Source organism: Macaca mulatta, chromosome 10, assembly GCF_049350105.2.
Source record: "Macaca mulatta isolate MMU2019108-1 chromosome 10, T2T-MMU8v2.0, whole genome shotgun sequence".
Lineage (NCBI taxonomy): Eukaryota > Metazoa > Chordata > Mammalia > Primates > Cercopithecidae > Macaca > Macaca mulatta.
The window spans coordinates 5,065,086-5,083,311 of record NC_133415.1 but is presented as its reverse complement, the minus strand read 5'-3'; the positions used below and the strand labels follow the sequence as shown (position 1 = coordinate 5,083,311).

Genomic DNA, 18,226 nt, shown 5'->3' with positions numbered 1-18,226 from the left:
AGGGACAGGGTGTCCCCCGCGGGCTGTGTGTGGATGGGTGGGAGGGACAGGGTGTCCCCCGCGGGCTGTGTGTGGATGGGTGGGAGGGACAGGGTGTCCCCGCGGGCTCTGTGTGGACAGGCGCTCCTCTGGGGTCCTGTCTGGATGACGAGGCCTGCAGTGGAGCCACAAGGAAACTTCTGGAGTCCCCAAGGGCAGTTTCCAAATATCAGGCTGCATGAGTCTCCTCTGCATTCACCCTAAAAAGACACCGCTCAGGGGCTGACAAGTTCCACACACAGAGCTGGAGGGTTGAGGTGGAGGCACGGCCCTCTGAAAGCAGGACCTCTGAGCTGCGGGTGGGAGTGGACACGGGGGCCCACTGCCGGGCCCTGCCCCTTACGAGCTGTGCCTTTGGGCAAACTCCTTAGCTCTCTCTGTGCCTGTTTCCTTACCTGTCAAATGGGTGGACGATACTACATCACAGGCTGCGTGGAAGGGAGAGGGGCTGATTCAGGTGGGCCACTTAGAAGCCACTTAGATCACACTACAGGCCCTACTGGGATCACCGGCAAGGCTGTGACCTGCCAGTTTCCTTCCGGAACATTCTGTAGAGCTTGTCAGTTGAGCCAGGTGCTGCACCCACCAGGGCTCACATTTGAGAAATGAGGGGTTGCCTCGAGGATCCCGGACACAACCATCTTCCACGAGCTGAGGTGGATGCCCAGCCCCACAGTGCCCGCCCACGGGCATCCCCGAGTGTCCCCGAGCCAGGGCGGCAGCCACCCTCCTACCTCGTGGAAGTTGGCATCCTGTGTGGCTGCCAGGTCGAAGCCCTGCTGCCAGCTCTCATGCTGAAGGACGCGGCCCAGCAGCTGGTAGGCCGTGCGCACGTCATTGCCAAAGAGCGTGCCCGTGTGCTGTGTAGCGTTGCGCAGCGCCCTCACCAGCCGCAGGGCCCCAGCACCATCCACCTGCGTCTCGTTGCGGCTCAGCTTCTCATTCTGCAACAGGGAAGTGGTCGCAATGTGTGCAAACCCACTTTGGTTGCTTTCGGTTCCTGCGGTTACTCAGCAACTCACTACTGTCCGGTGCAAGTTTCCTTGTCAGAAAGGAACTTAAAAAAATCCAAAAGCCTGGCTGGGCATGGTGGCTCATGCCTGTAATCCCAGCACTTTGGGAGGCCAAGGCAGGTAGATCATTTGAGGTCAGGAGTTCGAGACCAGCCTGGCCAACATGGTGAAAACCTGTCTCTACTCTCTATTTTAAAAATACTCTATGTCGCACTTTGGGAGGCTGAGACGGGCGCATCACGAGGTCAGGAGATCAAGACCATCCTGGCTAACACGGTGAAACCCCGTCTCTACAAAAATACAAAAAAACTAGCCGGGCGTAGTGGCAGGCGCCTGTAGTCCCAGCTACTCGGAAGGCTGAGGCAGGAGAATGGTGTGAACCCGGGAGGCGGAGCTTGCAGTGAGCCAAGATCACGCCACCGCACTCCAGCCTGGCCAACTGAGCAAGACTCCGTCTCAAAAAAGAAAAAAAAAATACTCTATGTCTCTATTTCAAAAGTAAAAAATTTAGCAGGGTGTGGTGGTGGGCACCTGTAAGTCCCAACTACTAGGGAGGCTGAGGCAGGAGAATAGCTTGAATCGGGGAAGCAGAGGTTGCAGTGAGCTGAGACCGTGACACTGCCCTCTAGCTTGGGAGATAGAGTGAGACTTCATCTTCAAAAAAAAAAAACAAAAAAAACCCCAGAAGCCCAAAAAATGAGCACCGCTGACAGTTAGGACATGGAAAACATGGAAACAAGGGTCTGGTGGGCCAAAGAGGGCTCAGAGAAAGACAGCAAGCTGGAGGCAGGGGAACAAACGCTATGAAATAGGGCAGGATCAGGGGGCAAATGGAGTCAAATGCAGGGACCCTGCGTTTTCAGAACGAAAGACACAGAGCTGGGTCCTCTGGGGGACAGAAGTGCACGTGGGGGGTGACTGGCTCAGGTGCCAATGCCCCCAAGTCCACAGGAACCACTGGCTCCAGGCTGTGGGCCCGTGGGGCTGTCCCTGCAGCATCACAGCTGCCCCGACACTCCCCAGCCCAGGAGCCTCGGCCCACACAAACCCTTGCATGCACACATGAACACACACGTGCCCCGGCTGAGCATGCACACATGAACACACATGTGCCCCGGCTGAACACGCATCCTCGAGGCGCCCCTACCATGGCCCTGAGGTCCACGAAGGAGATGGTGGTGCAGTTAAAGAGCTCTGGAGGCAGCCAGCCCTTCTCCCCGCTGCAGTGTCGGACCGCATTTCCTAGGGAAGCAGAGCAGGTGTGCAAAGCCTGAAACTCAAATTGTTGATCAATGCTTGTGTATTTCAATCCCCAGTCCGAATGTACTGAAACCCAGAACACTGCGTGGCGGTGAGAACCCCAGGGGGGCTGGAAGGCCAACACCAGCGCCCCTCTTTCATGTCAGGGCCACGCCGAAGCTGCTCTGACACTGACAATCAGACGTTTTGGGTGCCCAGCCAACAGGAGCCAGAGCTTCCGAGCAAGTCCGCAAGGAAAGAAATCAGCAACACCATCTGCTGGGCGGCCATGATCCCATGTGCCAGGAATCTGTTTCGGCCAGGCCTTTCTTTGCCTCACTGCACTCCCCAGACGCCCCTCACAGTGGGGACAAAGTCACTGTCCCCATTTCACAGAGGAAACCCAATGCTACAAACAGTGAAGCCATTTGTCCAGGTGCCGCAGCTTGAGTGACGCAGCTGGGACTGGCTGGGCCTGACTGGCGGGCGTCCCCACATGCACTACGCTGTTCATGTTTCTGTTACGTCCTCTGCCTGCTTTGTGTATTTACGGGTAGGGAAAAGGTGATCTGATTTCTTCCCGGCACTTTGCCTGCTGATGTTTCTTCAGCACGAAACATTCCGTGAGTCCCCACGTCTCGACCGGCTCTCCCACAAGGACACGTGCCTCAGTTCCCTACCCGTGGATGCCACAGGCCCCGGGGACTCACCGACGGATCCCTTGGGGCACGGCACCGCAGCCGGCTGCCCGAACTTGGTCTGTGGCCACCAGATCCCGGCCTCAAATGCTTTGGGACAGCCGTTGTAGATCACTGGGGTACAGAGGAGAGAAGGCTGCTCAGCGGGGCATGCCGTGCCCAGCACCACAAACAGACACCACTGTCTGCGTGTGCTTCCCTGCAGGAGGCCCTGCTCCCACCAAGAACTGAACCCTAGCATCTCCCCTGCCCCCATCCATGTCAGAGCTGGAGAGGGGGTGACCAGGCTCTGACCCATACCCCCTCATGTAGAACCAGGTTTCTAGAAGGTCAAGAGAAAGCAGAACACAAGGGAGCCCAGGGTTCCCCCAAACAGCCGGCATGCATGCACACACGTGCACGCCAGGGCAGCAGCCTGTCCCTGCGCTGTAACCTGAAGGGTGTCAAGGGGCAACACTGACCTTCACAGCCGAATGTGGTGACCTCGGCAAACGGGTTGTCACAGCGGTTGCACTGGCGGCCGATGACGCCGGGCTTGCAGGCACACTGACCAGTGGCCATGTCGCAAGTGCGGCTGTGGGAGCCATGAGGGAAGCAGTCGCAGGGCAGACAGGTATCCTGGGCTGGGGGCTTATAGTAATTCTCCTGCAAAAGCCAGAGGCAGGGCCTGTGACTTCAGATGCCCAGGAAAGGCCCTACCTTGCAGCGCATTTTCCAAGCAACGTCCAGACTCCCGCGTGGGTGCGTGTGTCGGCCGCCAGCCATCTCACCCCTCATGGCTACCTTCTGCCCACATCCCACACCCAACAGGGGCTGCCTCCCAGGGCCCCACAAGGCCGGACCCAGGAGAGCAGTTCTTTTGGGAAGCATGCCCTCCCTCATGTCTTAGCAAATCTCAGCAGCGAGCACCTTTGCATTTGTCCTAAAAAGAATCAGAGATCCAAATGGCTTACGCGTGGGGATAGCCCTTGGGCATTTTTTTAAAGTTGTTTGGAAAAATTAGAAGCCACCTGAACGTCCACCATTGGGTGGGTCAGGGTGACAATCAAGAGCTTGTACTTTGGATTCAGAAAGTCCTGGGTTCATGCTTGACCCTTGCCATTTACCGGCTACACTGCCTGGGCCGGCCGGTCACTGGGCCTCCCCAGGCCCAAGTAGCAAACCCCCAACCCCGCCCCAGAAAATGGGGCAGGCTGTGACTTGGGGAGACTCATGAGCAACGTTCAAACTTGTGTGACAGGCGGGGACTCCAACTGAGTGTAAAATGGCGGTAAGCGGCAGGCCCAGAAGAGATGCTAAAACACTAACAATCACAGCTGGGAGGCGACATGGGGTGACTGCGATCTTTATGTTTTTTTATTACATTTTGTATAACTTTGTTTTTCTATTTTTTTGAGATAGGGTCTCACTCTGTTGCCCAGGCTGGAATGCAGTGGTACAATCACAGCTCACTGCAGCCTCAACCTCCAGGGCTCAAGTGATCCTCCCACCTCAGCCTCCCGAGTAGCTGGGATCACAGGCATGCACCAGCACGCTCAGCTAATATTTTTATTTTTTGTAGAAGTGGGAGTCTCACTATGTTGCCCAGGGTGGTCTTGAATTCCTGGGCTCAAGTAATCCCTCCTGCCTCGGCCTCCGGAGTAGCTGCGATTACAAGCATGAGCCACCACACCCTGCCTATAACTTTGAATGAGAAAAAAATCATAGGCAAGTTTTCGCCAATTCACTTCCAACGTCCCCTGTGCTCTGCCACCCACTGTGCCACCACCACCATCTGGTGACATGTGTGGACCAACCCGGACCCAGGAGAGCTGTTTAATTTGAGCCTTTTAGGACACAAGTCCCACTTGCTGTTGGAACCACTGCAGGCACTCAGGACACTACTGACATCACGGGATGGCATCCAAGGGTACCCTGATGCCAGCTTCCCTCCTAGGGCCGGCCGCATCTGCAGGAAGCTCATGTCCCTCGCCTAGGCTCCTGTTACCCTCAGACCTAATAACTAGTAACTCTGGGTTTCAAGTTACTATGAGTGCTATGGCTGTGGTGTACACGAAGATCCTGAAGGAGGTGACGTATCCTGAGGGGGTGGGGAGGGGTCCCTAGAGTCTGCACTGAGAACACATGTGCACATCTGGAGACATGAGATGTGAGCTCCGTGCTGCACGCAGGTTAGGACGGACAGCCCTGGACACGGGTGGGGCATAACACACTTAGTGACGCTTTCTATTTTAAAACTGCTGTTGTCATGTGATGTCAGCTTGGTAAAGACCAGGAAAATGACCAGGCACGGTGGCTCACACCTGTAATCCCAGCACTTTGGAAGGCTGAGGCGGGTGGATCACCTGAGGTCAAGAGTTCAAGACCAGCCTGGCCAACATGGTGAAATCCTGTCTCTGCTAAAAATACAAAAATTAGCTGGGCGTGGTGGTGGGCGCCTATAATCCCAGCTACTCAGGAGGCTGAGGCAGAAGAATCGCTGGAACCTGGGAGGCAGAGGCTGCAGTGAGCCAAGATTGTACCACTGCACTCCAGTCTGGGCGACACAGCGAGACTCCATCTTAAAAAAAAAAAGACCAGGAAAATGGCCAACCAGGAGGGCTGGGGTGGTGCCAGAGATGAGCCAGCCCTCAGAAAAGGCTGGGCTGCCCATAGCCATGGGCAGTGGGCTGGGAGCAGGCAGGGATTCCTGTTCCACGGGCGGGGGCTGGCAGGGCTGAACCCGTAGTTTACATGTGGAAAACAGCCATGGAGTAGTCACAGAGCACAGGGGAACAGCAAGGAAACCAAAAACCACATCTGTACACAAATGTGGGAGTGGGCACAGCTGTGTGTGTGCAGGTGTGAGTATGTACAGGCAGGGTGTGTGTAGGGATGTGTGTATGTAGGGGGTGTGTACAGGCAGGGTGTGTAGGCGTGTGTGTATGTACGGGCATCTGTGCATGTGTGTTAGCACACACAGCCATCTCCCTGGGGCTCAGGGCCTGGGGTGGGCGTGCAGGGACCATGGGGGCTGGGCCTCACCTTGCATTGGCACTGGCCGTTGGTCTTATTACAATCAGGATCAAAGCCTTTGCTGACAGCACAGTGGCAGGGTCCACAGACAGGGTTCCCCCACCAGCCTCTGGGGCACGGAAGGTCGAGTCTGTGGGGAAAATAAGAGGGCAGCTGGAAGGTTTATGCAACTGTGCCTTCTGGAACAAGAAGAGGCCCGCTGGCAGCGTGGAGATGGCTGCCCAGGAGGCCTGGCTGGGTCCAGCTCTGGGAGCTTCGCTTTCACATTATGTGGCCTCAGTCTCCCCTCTACTGGCTCCCAACCTCACCCCCCACCCACAGATCCGCCATGCCCAAAGCGACTGGGACGGCATCTGCGTCCACTGTGTGCCCCACGTCCACATGACGCCTGGCTCACTGGGGCTTAATGACAGTGAACCCTACTGCAAGAGCTGGCCTTTCACGACACAGCCCCACACAGGAAGACCGAACTCAGCTGCCTGGCACAACTTCTCAAAGTGCGCTTGGGGTGAGTGCCAGCATGAGATGCCCGCGGGAGGCTCCTGAACAGGGAGTGTGGCAGCTTTTGTTGTCCCCCAGGTCCCCTGGCCACCAGCCCCACAGATGCTCAGGGCAGCCGTGCCCTGGTGTAGCGTGCCCCTTAGGTCAGTAGCACACGTCCATGCACTCAGAACCCAGTAGAAGCCAGTCCTGCCTCCCTGAGCCTCCCCCGGCGGAGAGCAACAGACACTGAAGATGAGCAACACTGCAGGGACAAAGCCAGGCCTCCGAGGTGCCGGCCGCTGCTGTGCATGAGTCGTCCTACCTGTTCCTGACAGGGGCTGCACCTGTGCAGTCACCTGGAGGCCCACCTGCTTGCAACGGCCCCGCCCGAGTGTCCTGCGGGCTCCTGCATTCCCCATCCTGGCTAACCGAGTTCCCTCTACCCAGCTGCCAGCTCTAGCATTCACTCACTTGATGAGCAAGTATTAAGGACTGTGTACAAATCAGCGTCACAAAGACAACCGGCCAGATATAAGAGTCTGGTGTTTATGGATGTATGTGTGCAGTGTGGGGGCCCCAGAGCCTTCACCCCCTGCAGCCCTGATGACCGCGGCACTGGGCATGGAGACACTGGATCAGCCTCTTAGCAACCCCGCCCTGCTCCAAGCTGTGCTCCATGCCGCAGCTGGGGGTTCCTTAAGACCACACCCGGTTCTGCCACTTTAGTGCTGGGCCCCCAGGGCCTCCACACAGCCAAGCTCTGTTCCTGGCTTGTGGGCCCACCCCCGTCCCCACCCAGGCCTCTCTAGACCAGCCTCATCCCCTTACCCCTCTCCAGCTTGGCTCTGTTGCTTTCGTTCCCAGAAAGCCCTCTGGCTTCAGCCTCACTGGCTCCCACCTCCCTCTCCACTCCCAGGGCACCTCCTCTAAACTCTCCCTTGCATTCGATCTTGCTGGTATCCAAGAATGACGTAGTGCCATCTTCTCGTGAGGTCACCAGCTCCAGGGCACAGGCTGCTTCCCACTCATGGGGTCACAGCCGGGATCACAGCACCTGCTCTAGGCTCAGGTGGACAAAGAACAGAGCGTAGCAGGTGTCCCCACACCTGAGGGCCACCAGCAGCTGAGGACAATGAGCCATGGGGGCATCACCTCCACGGTGGCCTAGAATCTTGGTTTATGAAGAACCAAGCAGCTCCACCTTGGACAAAGTGATGCTTGTAATGACTACACACTGTGCCCAGCGATCCCTATGCAAAGGGCACTCTGGGAGCCCAAAGAGCATGCTGCTGCCTGTCCTAACCACACCAGGATCTCCACATTCATCAGACACGACCTCAACCCCACCGACTCGAGAGAGAAAGCATTCTCTATAAATCGCACACGTCTCGTTGCATCTCATGGGGTCTGTTCGCTCTGGGCACAGCGAGGACTCCGGGTGAGTCATACTGCACGTTTCTGGCGTGGACACATGATCCAATGGGGTTAGTTGAGATGTCCAAATCGATTCTCATTGCCCAGCCGTGGTGGCTCACACCCATAATCCCAGTACTTTAGGAGGCTGAGACAGGTGGATCTCTTGAGGTCAGGAGTTCGAGACTAGCCTCACCAATATGGTGAAATCCCATCTCTACTAAAAATACAAAATTATTAGCTGGGCATGGTAGCAGGCACCTGTAGGACCAGCTACTTGGGAGGCTGAGGCAGGAGAATCGCTTGAGCCCAGGAGGCGGAGGTTGCAGGGAGCCAAGATCACACCATTGCCCTCCAGCCTGGATGACAGAGTAAGACTCTGTCTCAAAAAAAAAAAAAAAATTATCATTTAATTCATGCCAATTTTGAAAAAAAAAAATGTCCCTGTTATCCAGAATTACACATATCTTCGGGTCAAAATAAGAAAGAGAAGACACTGACTGAAGAGGGAACACAGCCACGTGGACTCTGAAGGCACAGGGAGGTCCCGGGGCTGCTCTTACTTGTTCTCGCAGTACGGCCCGTAGTGGCTGGGCCCGCACTCGCACACGTAGCCCTGCGGGGAGCCGGGGGAGCGTACGCAGGCCCCCATGTTCTCGCAGGGGTTCAGGTGACAGGCATCCACACAGTTTATTCCAAGGTACCCTGCAAGGACAGAGCCAGCATTACCTCCACCCAGAATCCATGAGACCTTCCACGTTAAAATATCTGGAGCAACCTGTCTCCCCGAGATCTGACTTTCTCTGGTACTCGGCAGAGGGAAGAGACAGGCTGCCACAGAGTCCCCAAAAACACAGCGTTAGGTGGGTTAGACTCGGTGAATGCAGAGAGGAAGGCCTTCCTGGCTGTGAGAGCCTTGGAACACGGGGCCCAGGCCGCCCCAGGACACATGGGGAATGGCCACCAGCAGATGACTTCAGCACCTCAAATCTCAGAGGCCACCCTGAAGGGAGGATTTCCTTAACGTGTACTTTTCACTCATTCATTCATTCATTCATTCATTCATTCATTCATTCATTCATTCAGACACAGTCTTGCTCTGTTGCCCAGGCCGAAGTGCAGTGGCATGATCTCAGCTCACTGCAACCTTTGCCTAACAGGCTCAAGTGATCCTCCCACCTCAGTCTCCCACGTAGCTGGGACCACAGGTGCATGCCACCATGCCGGGCGAACTTTTTTTTTTTTTGGGTAGAGATGGGGTTTCACCATGTTGCCTGACTGGTCCTGAACTCCTGGCCTCAAGTGACCCACCCACCCTGGCCCCCCAATGTGCTGGGATTACAGGTGTGATCCACTGCGCCCAGCCTTACTTTTCATCATTTCTTTGCTGATCACCCCATGTGCTGAGGAGAGCACCTGGGGCACTCTGTGCCTCAAGTAAGGAAGAGGCTCAGAGTCTCTCTCTAGATGGGGCCTACTTGTTATAAAGCTCAGCGCTCCACAGAACCACAGGAACTCGGCTGGGGACACCAACGTCCAAACTGAGCCCCCCTCCTGTGTTTCAGTCATGAGAGGCCTCCCTGTCACTGAAGGGCCCCAGGAGGGCGGTCCCACCTTTGTCACAGATGCAGCTGTAGTCCTCCCAGGTGTCATGGCAGCGGCTGTGGGGGGGACAGGGGCTCGAGGTACAGGGGTCCTCCACATCACAGCCGTCCTTCACCCTGACCTTGAGCGCATTGTTCATGTTCAGGGTGGCGACGTTGGTGGGCGTCCCCCCCATCCTCACTCCCTGCATTAAGGAAAGGGCATTGGGGCTGCAGGAGCCCGGAAAGGTAAGTAGGGGTTAAGGGAACCCTGAGACGTCTCTGGTCCCTCGCGAGGCATTCATTTGTGACGCCTCATTTATCTGCAGAGCTGTGGTGGGCAGGGCTGCTCCTCCCGCCCCATGGCCTGGTGGCCGGAGTGCAGTGGAGGGCTGGGTGAGGAGCTCAGAGGGCACGCCGGCCCGATCTCCTGGGGTGCACGGTGGGAGTGTGAGGAGTGGACATCCCTGCCGAGGGGGCTGAGAGCCGAGGGGGCTGAGAGCCGAGGGGGCTGAGAGCTGAGGGGGCTGAGAGCTGAGCGACTCTGAGAGCCGAGGGGGCTGAGAACCGAGGGGGCTGAGAACCGAGGGGGCTGAGAACCGAGGGGGCTGAGAGCCGAGGGGGCTGAGAGCCAAGGGGGCTGAGAGCTGAGCGACTCTGAGAGCAGTTCCCTCGGCTGTAGCTGGAACCCCTGGCTCCAGGGAACAGGCACGGGGCCTACTTGGGTGACGTCTGTGGTTGGACTGGGTGGGGGCGGCAGCAAGGGGCTCAATTCAGGATGCTTCACAAAGGCAGCGGGCAAGTGGCTGGCATGGCAGTGGGGAGCTGTGGGGGCCAGGGACGGCCAGGATGCCAAGGGGAACCGCGGGGAAGGATGGGTCTAAAGAGGAAACAGGAGCTGTTAAAGTGGGGATGTCTATCAGACAAATTCTTCACTCACTGAAAGCTAACAGGGTGACCAACGGCACCAACGGTGGTGCTGGCAGCCTCGGAGCCGCCTGTGAGGGACAGGCCCCCCCCGACTCCACCGCCACCGCCCCCACCTACCTGCATGCAGCCTCGGAATCCACGGCGCACGGAGACCTTGTCTTCAGAGGCGCCCCCGACCACCACGCTCCTGATTGTCAGCCCGGGAAGCATGCCCCCGATATCTGCCCTGTTCTGTGTGGAGAGAGGGGCGGAGCTCTGGGGGCAGAGTCCACCATCCTAGAAACGTCTTCCAGCCTGAAGAATGTGCTGGAAGCCTAAACAGTCGCTTCAACAAGCTCCCCAGAGCCTGAGGACATCTGGGCCTCCAAAGAGAGAGCTGGGCCCAGCTGGACAGCGTGGCTGGCTGTGATGATAAGGGCGAGGGGACCAGGCCAGAGGATAGGTGTCCATGTCCCAGCCTAGCCGAAGCGGCCAGTGGGGTCAACGTGGGCAACTGTCCGACCTCTGTCAAGGGCACAACGCTAAACCAGCCCTGCTGTGACAGAGTTTGGCGAATCAGGAAGACGGCAGCGAACGGAAATTCGTTCACCCATTAACACTGTGGGAACCCAAGAGGGTCTTGGCTGAGATCCAGTCCCAGAAAAGCAGGTGCCTGGAACACACCTATTTACTCCCAGGTCTGTGTTGTAAGATGAGCCTTGGCTCCAAGAGCTCTTGGAAATCCCAGGTAGCCCCTTAAGTGTGTGGGCATTTCACAGACAACATCTTGAGTTACCCGCCTGCAAACTGTGGAAAGCCAGTTTGGTTCGGTAAGTATTCTGAACAATGTCTGGGATGACGCCATCTGCCTGCTAGGACAGGCGTGGCTCCCTGGTGTCTCACAGGCCTGTCCAGGGCCTGGGTCTCACTGCTTTCCCAGTTTTGCTCCCCATCCATGCTCTGAGGGCAGGGGCCCTGGCACTGCTACTTCAGTACCCTAAAGACACGGTGCTGAGCCTGCAGGCGCAAGTTGCTCAACATGGCTTTGCTAAAAGAAACCACTGCTGAAGGCACCAACAGCATCATGTTGAGAAATGCAGCTGGAGGAAGTCAGCTGCTGACTGCCGGGGGCGGGGCATCTGGGTAAAGGAGGTGAGGAAGATGCCAGTGACCTCGGCATCTTCAGAAGCCCACTTGCGGGGGCCCAGAAAGTGCCTCCCCAAATCCACAAGGTCTCTGGCGGGTCCTGGCACATCAAGGGGTCATTCTGTTTTTCCCTGGGCCAGAGGGTCCATCCCCAGAGGAGGTGCAGGTACCAGCTCACCTGGTCCATCCCATAATCCAAAGTCATGGTGACCAGGTGCTTCATCTCACTGTCCTCCTTAACATTCTTCAGCTCGATGAGCAGGTGGTGCCACTCCCCGTCAGTCACCCGCAACCTGGACAGCATCACGGACTCCACATCGGAGGGGCCATGGGACACCTCAAACTGGAGGTAGTTGTTCAGGATCTGGAGCAGGGAGAGCCACACCAACTGATTGGTACAATGACAATGAAAGAGACAACGCTTTGCAGTCACTTAAACAAGGAAGCTGTGAAGGGGGACTGATGCTGTGGTACCAGATACAAGATGGGTTTAAAAAGTAGGCAAAGTTGGCCGGGTGCGGTGGCTCAGGCCTGTAATCTCAGCACTCTGGGAGGCTGAGGCGGGTGGATCACCTGAAGTCAAAAGTTTGTGACCAGCTTGGCCAACATGGTGAAACCCCATCTTTACTAAAAATACAGAAATTAGCTAGGTGTGGTGGCGGGTGCCTGTAATCCTAGCTACTCAGAGGCTGAGGCAGGAGAACTGCTTGAATCCAGGAGGTGGAGGTTGCAGTGAGCTGAGATTGTGTCATTGCACTCCAGCCTGGGTGACAGAATGAGACTTGGTATCAAGAAAAAAAAAAAAGGCAAAGTTGGCTGTCTGTGGTGGCTCCGGCCTTTAATCCCAGCACTTTGGGAGACCACAGCAGGTGAATCACCTGAGATGAGGAGTTCAAGACCAGCCTAGCCAACATGGTGACACCCTGTCTCTACTAAAAATACTAAAATTAGCCAGGCATGCTGGCGGGCACCTGTAAGCCCAGCTACTCGGGAGGCTAAGGCAGCAGAATCGCTTGAACCTGGGAGGTAGAGGTTGCAGTGAGCTGAGATTGCACCACTGCACTCCAGCCTGGGAGACAAGAGCGAGACTCTGTCTCAAAATAATAATAATAATTAGACAAAGTTGGCTGGGTGTGGTGGCTCACACCTGTAATTTCAGCACTTTGGGAAGCCAAGGCGGGTGGATTGCTTGAGGCCAGGAGGTCAAAGAGAGCCTGGCAAATATGGCAAAACCTCGTGTCTACTAAAAATTCAAAAATTAGCCGGGCATGGTGGTGTGTTCCTGTAATCCCAGTTACTTGGGAGGCTGAGGTGGGAGGATCACTCAAGCCCAGGAGGTGGAGGTTGCAGTGAGCCAAGATAGCAACTACTGTACACTTCAGTTTGGGTGACAGAGCGAGACCTTGTCTCAAAAAAAAAAAAAAAAGTAGGCAAAGTTGTTCTTTGTTGCTGCTGCCAAAACACTCATCAGAATTGCTTGTCTTATTCTATGGGAAAAAGCATCAATCGCTTCATGGAGGTCAAGTAAGCGAAGGGCCAAGACCAAGCCCCATTAGGCTTTTAAGTATTGGGAACCAGCTCGATTCAGGTAACTATTGGGCTCCTATTTTTGGATGCAAACATACTTTATAAGACAAGATTTAATCCTCTGTGTTTAATTACATGCATGAAAAAAAACAAAAATCAGCATTGCGAATGGCCTAAGATGCTCATATTGTAAAATAAGGTAGGCCAAGGACAGTGTCAAAATCTTAGTTCTCCTAAGAAAGGACTTGGCGGCCGGGCGCGGTGGCTCACGCCTGTAATCCCAGGACTTTGGGAGGCCGAGACGGGCGGATCATGAGGTCAGGAGATCGAGACCATCCTGGCTAACATGGTGAAACCCCGTCTCTACTAAAAATACAAAAAACTAGCCGGGCGTAGTGGCGGGCACCTGTAGTCCCAGCTACTTGGGAGGCTGAGGCAGGAGAATGGCGAGAACCCAGGAGGCGGAGCTTGCAGTGAGCCGAGATTGCACCACCGCACTCCAGCCTGGGCGACTGAGCAAGACTCCATCTCAAAAAAAAAAAAGAAAGGACTTGGCAATTTGGACCAACTCTCCTCTTGAAATCACCTACGAACATGAGACAAAATATTAAAGAATGTCTGTTTGAAGGCACTGAAGTGGCTCCAGGCAAAACAGAGTTTCAGGCTCATGACCAAGGAAAAGACAGAATCTGCACAACAGCGTGGTGTGTTTCCCTGCAAGGCCGGCAGCTGGTTCTGGAAGACACAGTGGAGGCTGAGCGTGCAGTCAGGTCACGGCTGCCAGGTACCTGAAACCCTTGCCCTCCTTGGCACTCTTCAGCCCGGTCAGCAGGTGATGCCGTGCCTCATCAGTCACCTGTGACCTAGAGTCTCAGGATGCCTCAAAGCTTTCTAGGTTCATGGGGCTGGAGGATTAAAAACTGGGGTTCACGGACTGCCAAGGGTTGTTCCTTGGCTTCTGGTTGGAACCCTGAGGGGTTTACACTAACAATAAAAAACGAAAAAGATCCACCCTTGCAGGACTGGAAGCCCAGCTTTGAACCATCTCAGTCTGTGACTGCATTAAAGTCTGTGACTTTGAGAGGCCGAGGCAGGTGGATCACCTGAGGTCAGGAGTTTGAGACTAGCCTGACCAACAAGGTGAAATCCCATCTCTACTGAAAATACAAAAAATTAGCTGGGTGTGCTGGCGGGGGCCTGTAGTTCCAGCTACCTGGGAGGCTGAGACAGGAGAATTGCTTGAACCCGGGAGGCGGGGGTTGCAGTGAGCAGAGATCACGCCACTGCACTCCATCCTGGGTGACGGAGCCAGACTGTGCCTCAAAAAAAAAAAAAAAAAAAGTCTGTGACTGCATTCAAGTGCTCTGGGAGGGCAAGTGCTCCCAGTGGTTGCCAGAAGCAAACATGGACGATAATGACATCCCCATTCTAGTTTCTCTTTTTCTTTGTGTGTTTTGTTTTTTGTTTTTGTTTGTTTTGAGACAGAGTTCCATTCTTGTTGCCCAGGCTGGAGTGCAATGGCACAATCTCAGCTCACTGTAAACTCTACCTCCCAGGTTCAAGTGAATCTCCTGCCTCAGCCTCCCGAGTAGCTGGGATTACAGGCACCCACTACCACACCCAGCTAATTTGTTTATATTTTTAGTAGAGATGGGGCTTCTCCATGTTGGTCAGGTTGGTCTCAAACTCCTGACCCCAGGTGATCTGCCTCCTTGGCCTCCCAAAGTGTTGGGATTACAGGCATGAGCCACTGCACCTGGCCCCCATTCTAGTTTCACATGCTCTCTAGTTTTAAATAAAATGTCTAGCACTCAATAAAAAGCAGCCAAGTATATGAGGATATAAGGTAATACGCTTGAAAACCAAGAGAAGCAAGGAAGAGTGGCAACAGACCACAAAATCATCAGACACAGACTCAAAAATAACACTGGGAACCACAAAACTTTCAAGCAAACAGACTCAGTGAGACCATTAGACTTACTTCTGGGTGTAGGTGTTACAGAGATAAGGGTCAAATGGCCATGTTTAAATACATGTAAGAAGAATCAGAAAACAAGGTTGTAACTAAGATGCTCATACTTAAAGATAACTGAAAAAAAATAGCCTAGATTTTAGAAAAACAACTATTAGCACACTGCTTATATTCTACCTGAAATATAAGGATACAGAAAATGTTGACAGTAAAAGGATAGAAGAAAATACATCATATAAATACCAACCAAAAGAAAAATGGTATAGCTATGTTAATATGAGCCAAAGTAGATTTAAGGCAGAAATCCTTACTACAGAAGAAAGAGGAATTTCATAATGATAACCGAGTCAATTTGATTTGAAGATAAATCAACTCTAAATTTGTAGGCACCTAAGAACCTGGCCTCAAAATCTATATAGTAAAAATCAAGATTACTAAGAGAAGTAATAGACAAATCTACAGTCAAGGTAGGAGACCTGTAACTAACTTCTCTCAATAAGTGAGAAGACAAAGACAAAAAAAAAATTAAAACCAATAATGATAAAGAATATTTGAATACCACAGTCAACAAACTTTACCTACTTGATATATACAGAATATTATGGATAACAACTGCAGAGCATATAGTGGTACGTGTACAAAACTGGCTAGAGGCCGGGCACGGTGGCTCCAGACTCTAATCCCAACACTTTGGGAGGCTGAGGCGGACAGATCACCTGAGGTCAGGGGATCGAGACCAGCATGGCCTACATGGTGAAACCCCGTCTTTACTAAAAATACAAAAATTATCTGGATGTGGTGGCAGGCATCTATAATTCCAGCTATTCAGGAGGTTGAGGCAGGAGAATCACTTGAACCTGGGAGGTGGAGGCTGCAGTGAGCTGAGATTGCACCATTGCACTCCAGCCTGGTGACAGAATGAAACTCCGCCTCGAAAAGAAAAAAAAAAAAACGACTAGATCTGGGCTGTAAACCACATTTCGAAGTTCTGAAACCACATGGTATAAGTTCTTTGACCTGCAATTACGCTAAAAACAATACCAAAATGATTTACTAGAAAATGCTACATGAGGCTGGGCACGGTGGGTCATGCCTGAAGTACCAGCACTTTGGCAGATCGAGGCAGGTAGATCACCTGAGGTCAGGAGTTGGAGACCAGCCTGGCCAATATGGTGAAAACCTGTCTCTACTAAAAATAAAAAAATTAGCCGGGCGTGGTGATGGGGCTAATGGGGCACACACCTGTAATCCCAGCTACTCGGGAGGCCGAGGTGGGAGAATCACTTGAAACTGGGAGGCAGAGGTTGCAGTGAGCAAAGATCACACTACTGCACTCCAGCCTGAGAGACAGAGCCAGACTCCAACTCAAAAGAAAAAAGAAAATGCTACATGCTTGCTAACCTAGAAATCTACTTCTAAATATCACATCAGTCTAAGATAAATTCATGAGAGAAAACAGGATACAGGTTTTAACCAGTTGTAAAGGTTATGTAACTAAAACTGTATTTCAATTTTTGGTCTCTATCGATAGTTTGGGGGTTTTTGTTTGGGGGAGGACACAAAAAAAAACATTAGCCGCACACCTGGCTACTTTTTGTATTTTTAGTATAAACGAGGTTTCTCCATGATGGCCAAGCTGGTCTTGAACTCCCGACCTCAGGTGATCCACCTGCCTTGGCCTCCCAAAGTAGTGGGATTACATCCAAGAGCCACTGTACCTGGTCTGATAGTTATTTTAAGAAGATAACTTTTCACCTTTTTCTATTTTTTTTTTTTTTTTTGAGACAGAGCTTCGCTCTCATCGCCCAGGCTGGAGTGCCGTGGCTCAATCGTGGCTCAATCTTGGCTCACTGCAACCTCTGCCTCCCGGGTTCAAGTGATTCTCCTGCTTCAGCCTCCCAAGTAGCTGGGACTACAGGTATGCACCACCACGCCCAGCTAATTTTTGTATTTTTAGTAGAGACAGGGTTTCCCCATGTTGGCCGGGCTGGTCTCGAACTCCTGACCTCAGGTGATCCACCCGCCTCGGCCTCCCAAAGTGCTGGGATTACAGGCGTGAGCCACCACGTCTGGCGTCCATTTTGTTTTCTTTTGTTCTACAGAAGTTAGCTTATTAATTTCCTTTGCCATTCTCTTGCATTGTTCTTGCTTTAAAAACTCCAAAGTGAGCAGACCAGCGATAAAAGTGGCGTTATGTCTACAAACAAAAGTGATATCCACAGAATGAACCTGTTTCACGGGTGATAACTGCCTCCTCTCTTGGGCGTGTCCCCAGCTCTCGGTCCGAGAGGCATTCAGCAATTACAAGGTTAACCCACCTGACAAGGTGGGTGGATTCTGGGTGCCCGAGAGCAATTATCCAAATTGCTTGGGCTGTGGGATGACAATGGAGTCTTACTTGTCCCACACCACAGTGGCAGGGGAGCAGGGCACATCCTTGGAGGAACACCCAAACCGCTGCTTTACAGACTCACAGGCCCACAGGAGGCCTGCAAGCTGATGGTGGCAAGGAGAAATCCTCCAGAACCTTCGGTAACACGCGGCTGACCGGCCTCTGGGAGCTGCCCTGTGGGCCTTCTAGGTGCCCACTGGGGTCTGTAACATCCTTCCAGCCACCCAGACTTCCACAGGGAGGGCTGGCTGTAGTCCCTGGCAAAACTCCTGATTTTTGGATGAGCTCTCCATGATGTAATTACGCAAACAGCACAGAGTCTGTGGCTTCCAGTGCCGTTCCTACTGAAAGCACATGTTTTTCCGACAGAGACCCCACTGCCAAATGACAACTTGGAAGCTCCAATTCATCACCTGCATCCAAACAGCCAATTTAATTTGTTCTGACAGTGAACCCACCACATAGAAAATACCATCCCCGGGCAGCACTGCGCTTGCCAAGTTTTGGCCTGAAGGAAGCTTCTGGGGCTGCCTGGGAGACTCATGAAATGACAAGTTTAACAAGAGCCCACAGGCCAGCTATAATCATCCCTGGTGCAGGCCGCACCTTCCAGGCAATCCGAGCGGTCTGTGCTGGAAAATGCTCCCGAGCTGTGACCAGGAGGAACAGGAGGCTCCCTGTCCAGACCTGAGCCCCTGCCCCAGCCCCGACCTGTCTCCTGAGCCCTCACTGATCTGCCGAGGGACTGACCTCCACCAGCCTGCCGGGAGCACTCTCGGTCCTGCCTCCGCCACCCT

The 18,226-nt window shown here is 53.7% G+C and overlaps 1 protein-coding gene across 2 annotated transcripts in view; it reads right to left on the bottom strand.

Moving 5' to 3' along the window:
- The window catches only part of CELSR1 (cadherin EGF LAG seven-pass G-type receptor 1), a 190,015-nt gene that overhangs the window by 29,864 nt on the left and 141,925 nt on the right, over positions 1 to 18,226 (bottom strand). For both annotated transcript variants that reach the window (XM_077949321.1, XM_077949322.1), the window contains exons 10-18: positions 11,717 to 11,902; positions 10,531 to 10,644; positions 9,515 to 9,689; positions 8,464 to 8,605; positions 6,014 to 6,134; positions 3,451 to 3,634; positions 3,002 to 3,103; positions 2,200 to 2,294; positions 774 to 983 (exon numbers count right to left, since the gene is read on the bottom strand). In XM_077949321.1, the coding sequence (XP_077805447.1) occupies positions 774 to 983; positions 2,200 to 2,294; positions 3,002 to 3,103; positions 3,451 to 3,634; positions 6,014 to 6,134; positions 8,464 to 8,605; positions 9,515 to 9,689; positions 10,531 to 10,644; positions 11,717 to 11,902 (1,329 nt within the window). The remainder of the gene's footprint in view (positions 1 to 773; positions 984 to 2,199; positions 2,295 to 3,001; positions 3,104 to 3,450; positions 3,635 to 6,013; positions 6,135 to 8,463; positions 8,606 to 9,514; positions 9,690 to 10,530; positions 10,645 to 11,716; positions 11,903 to 18,226) is intronic.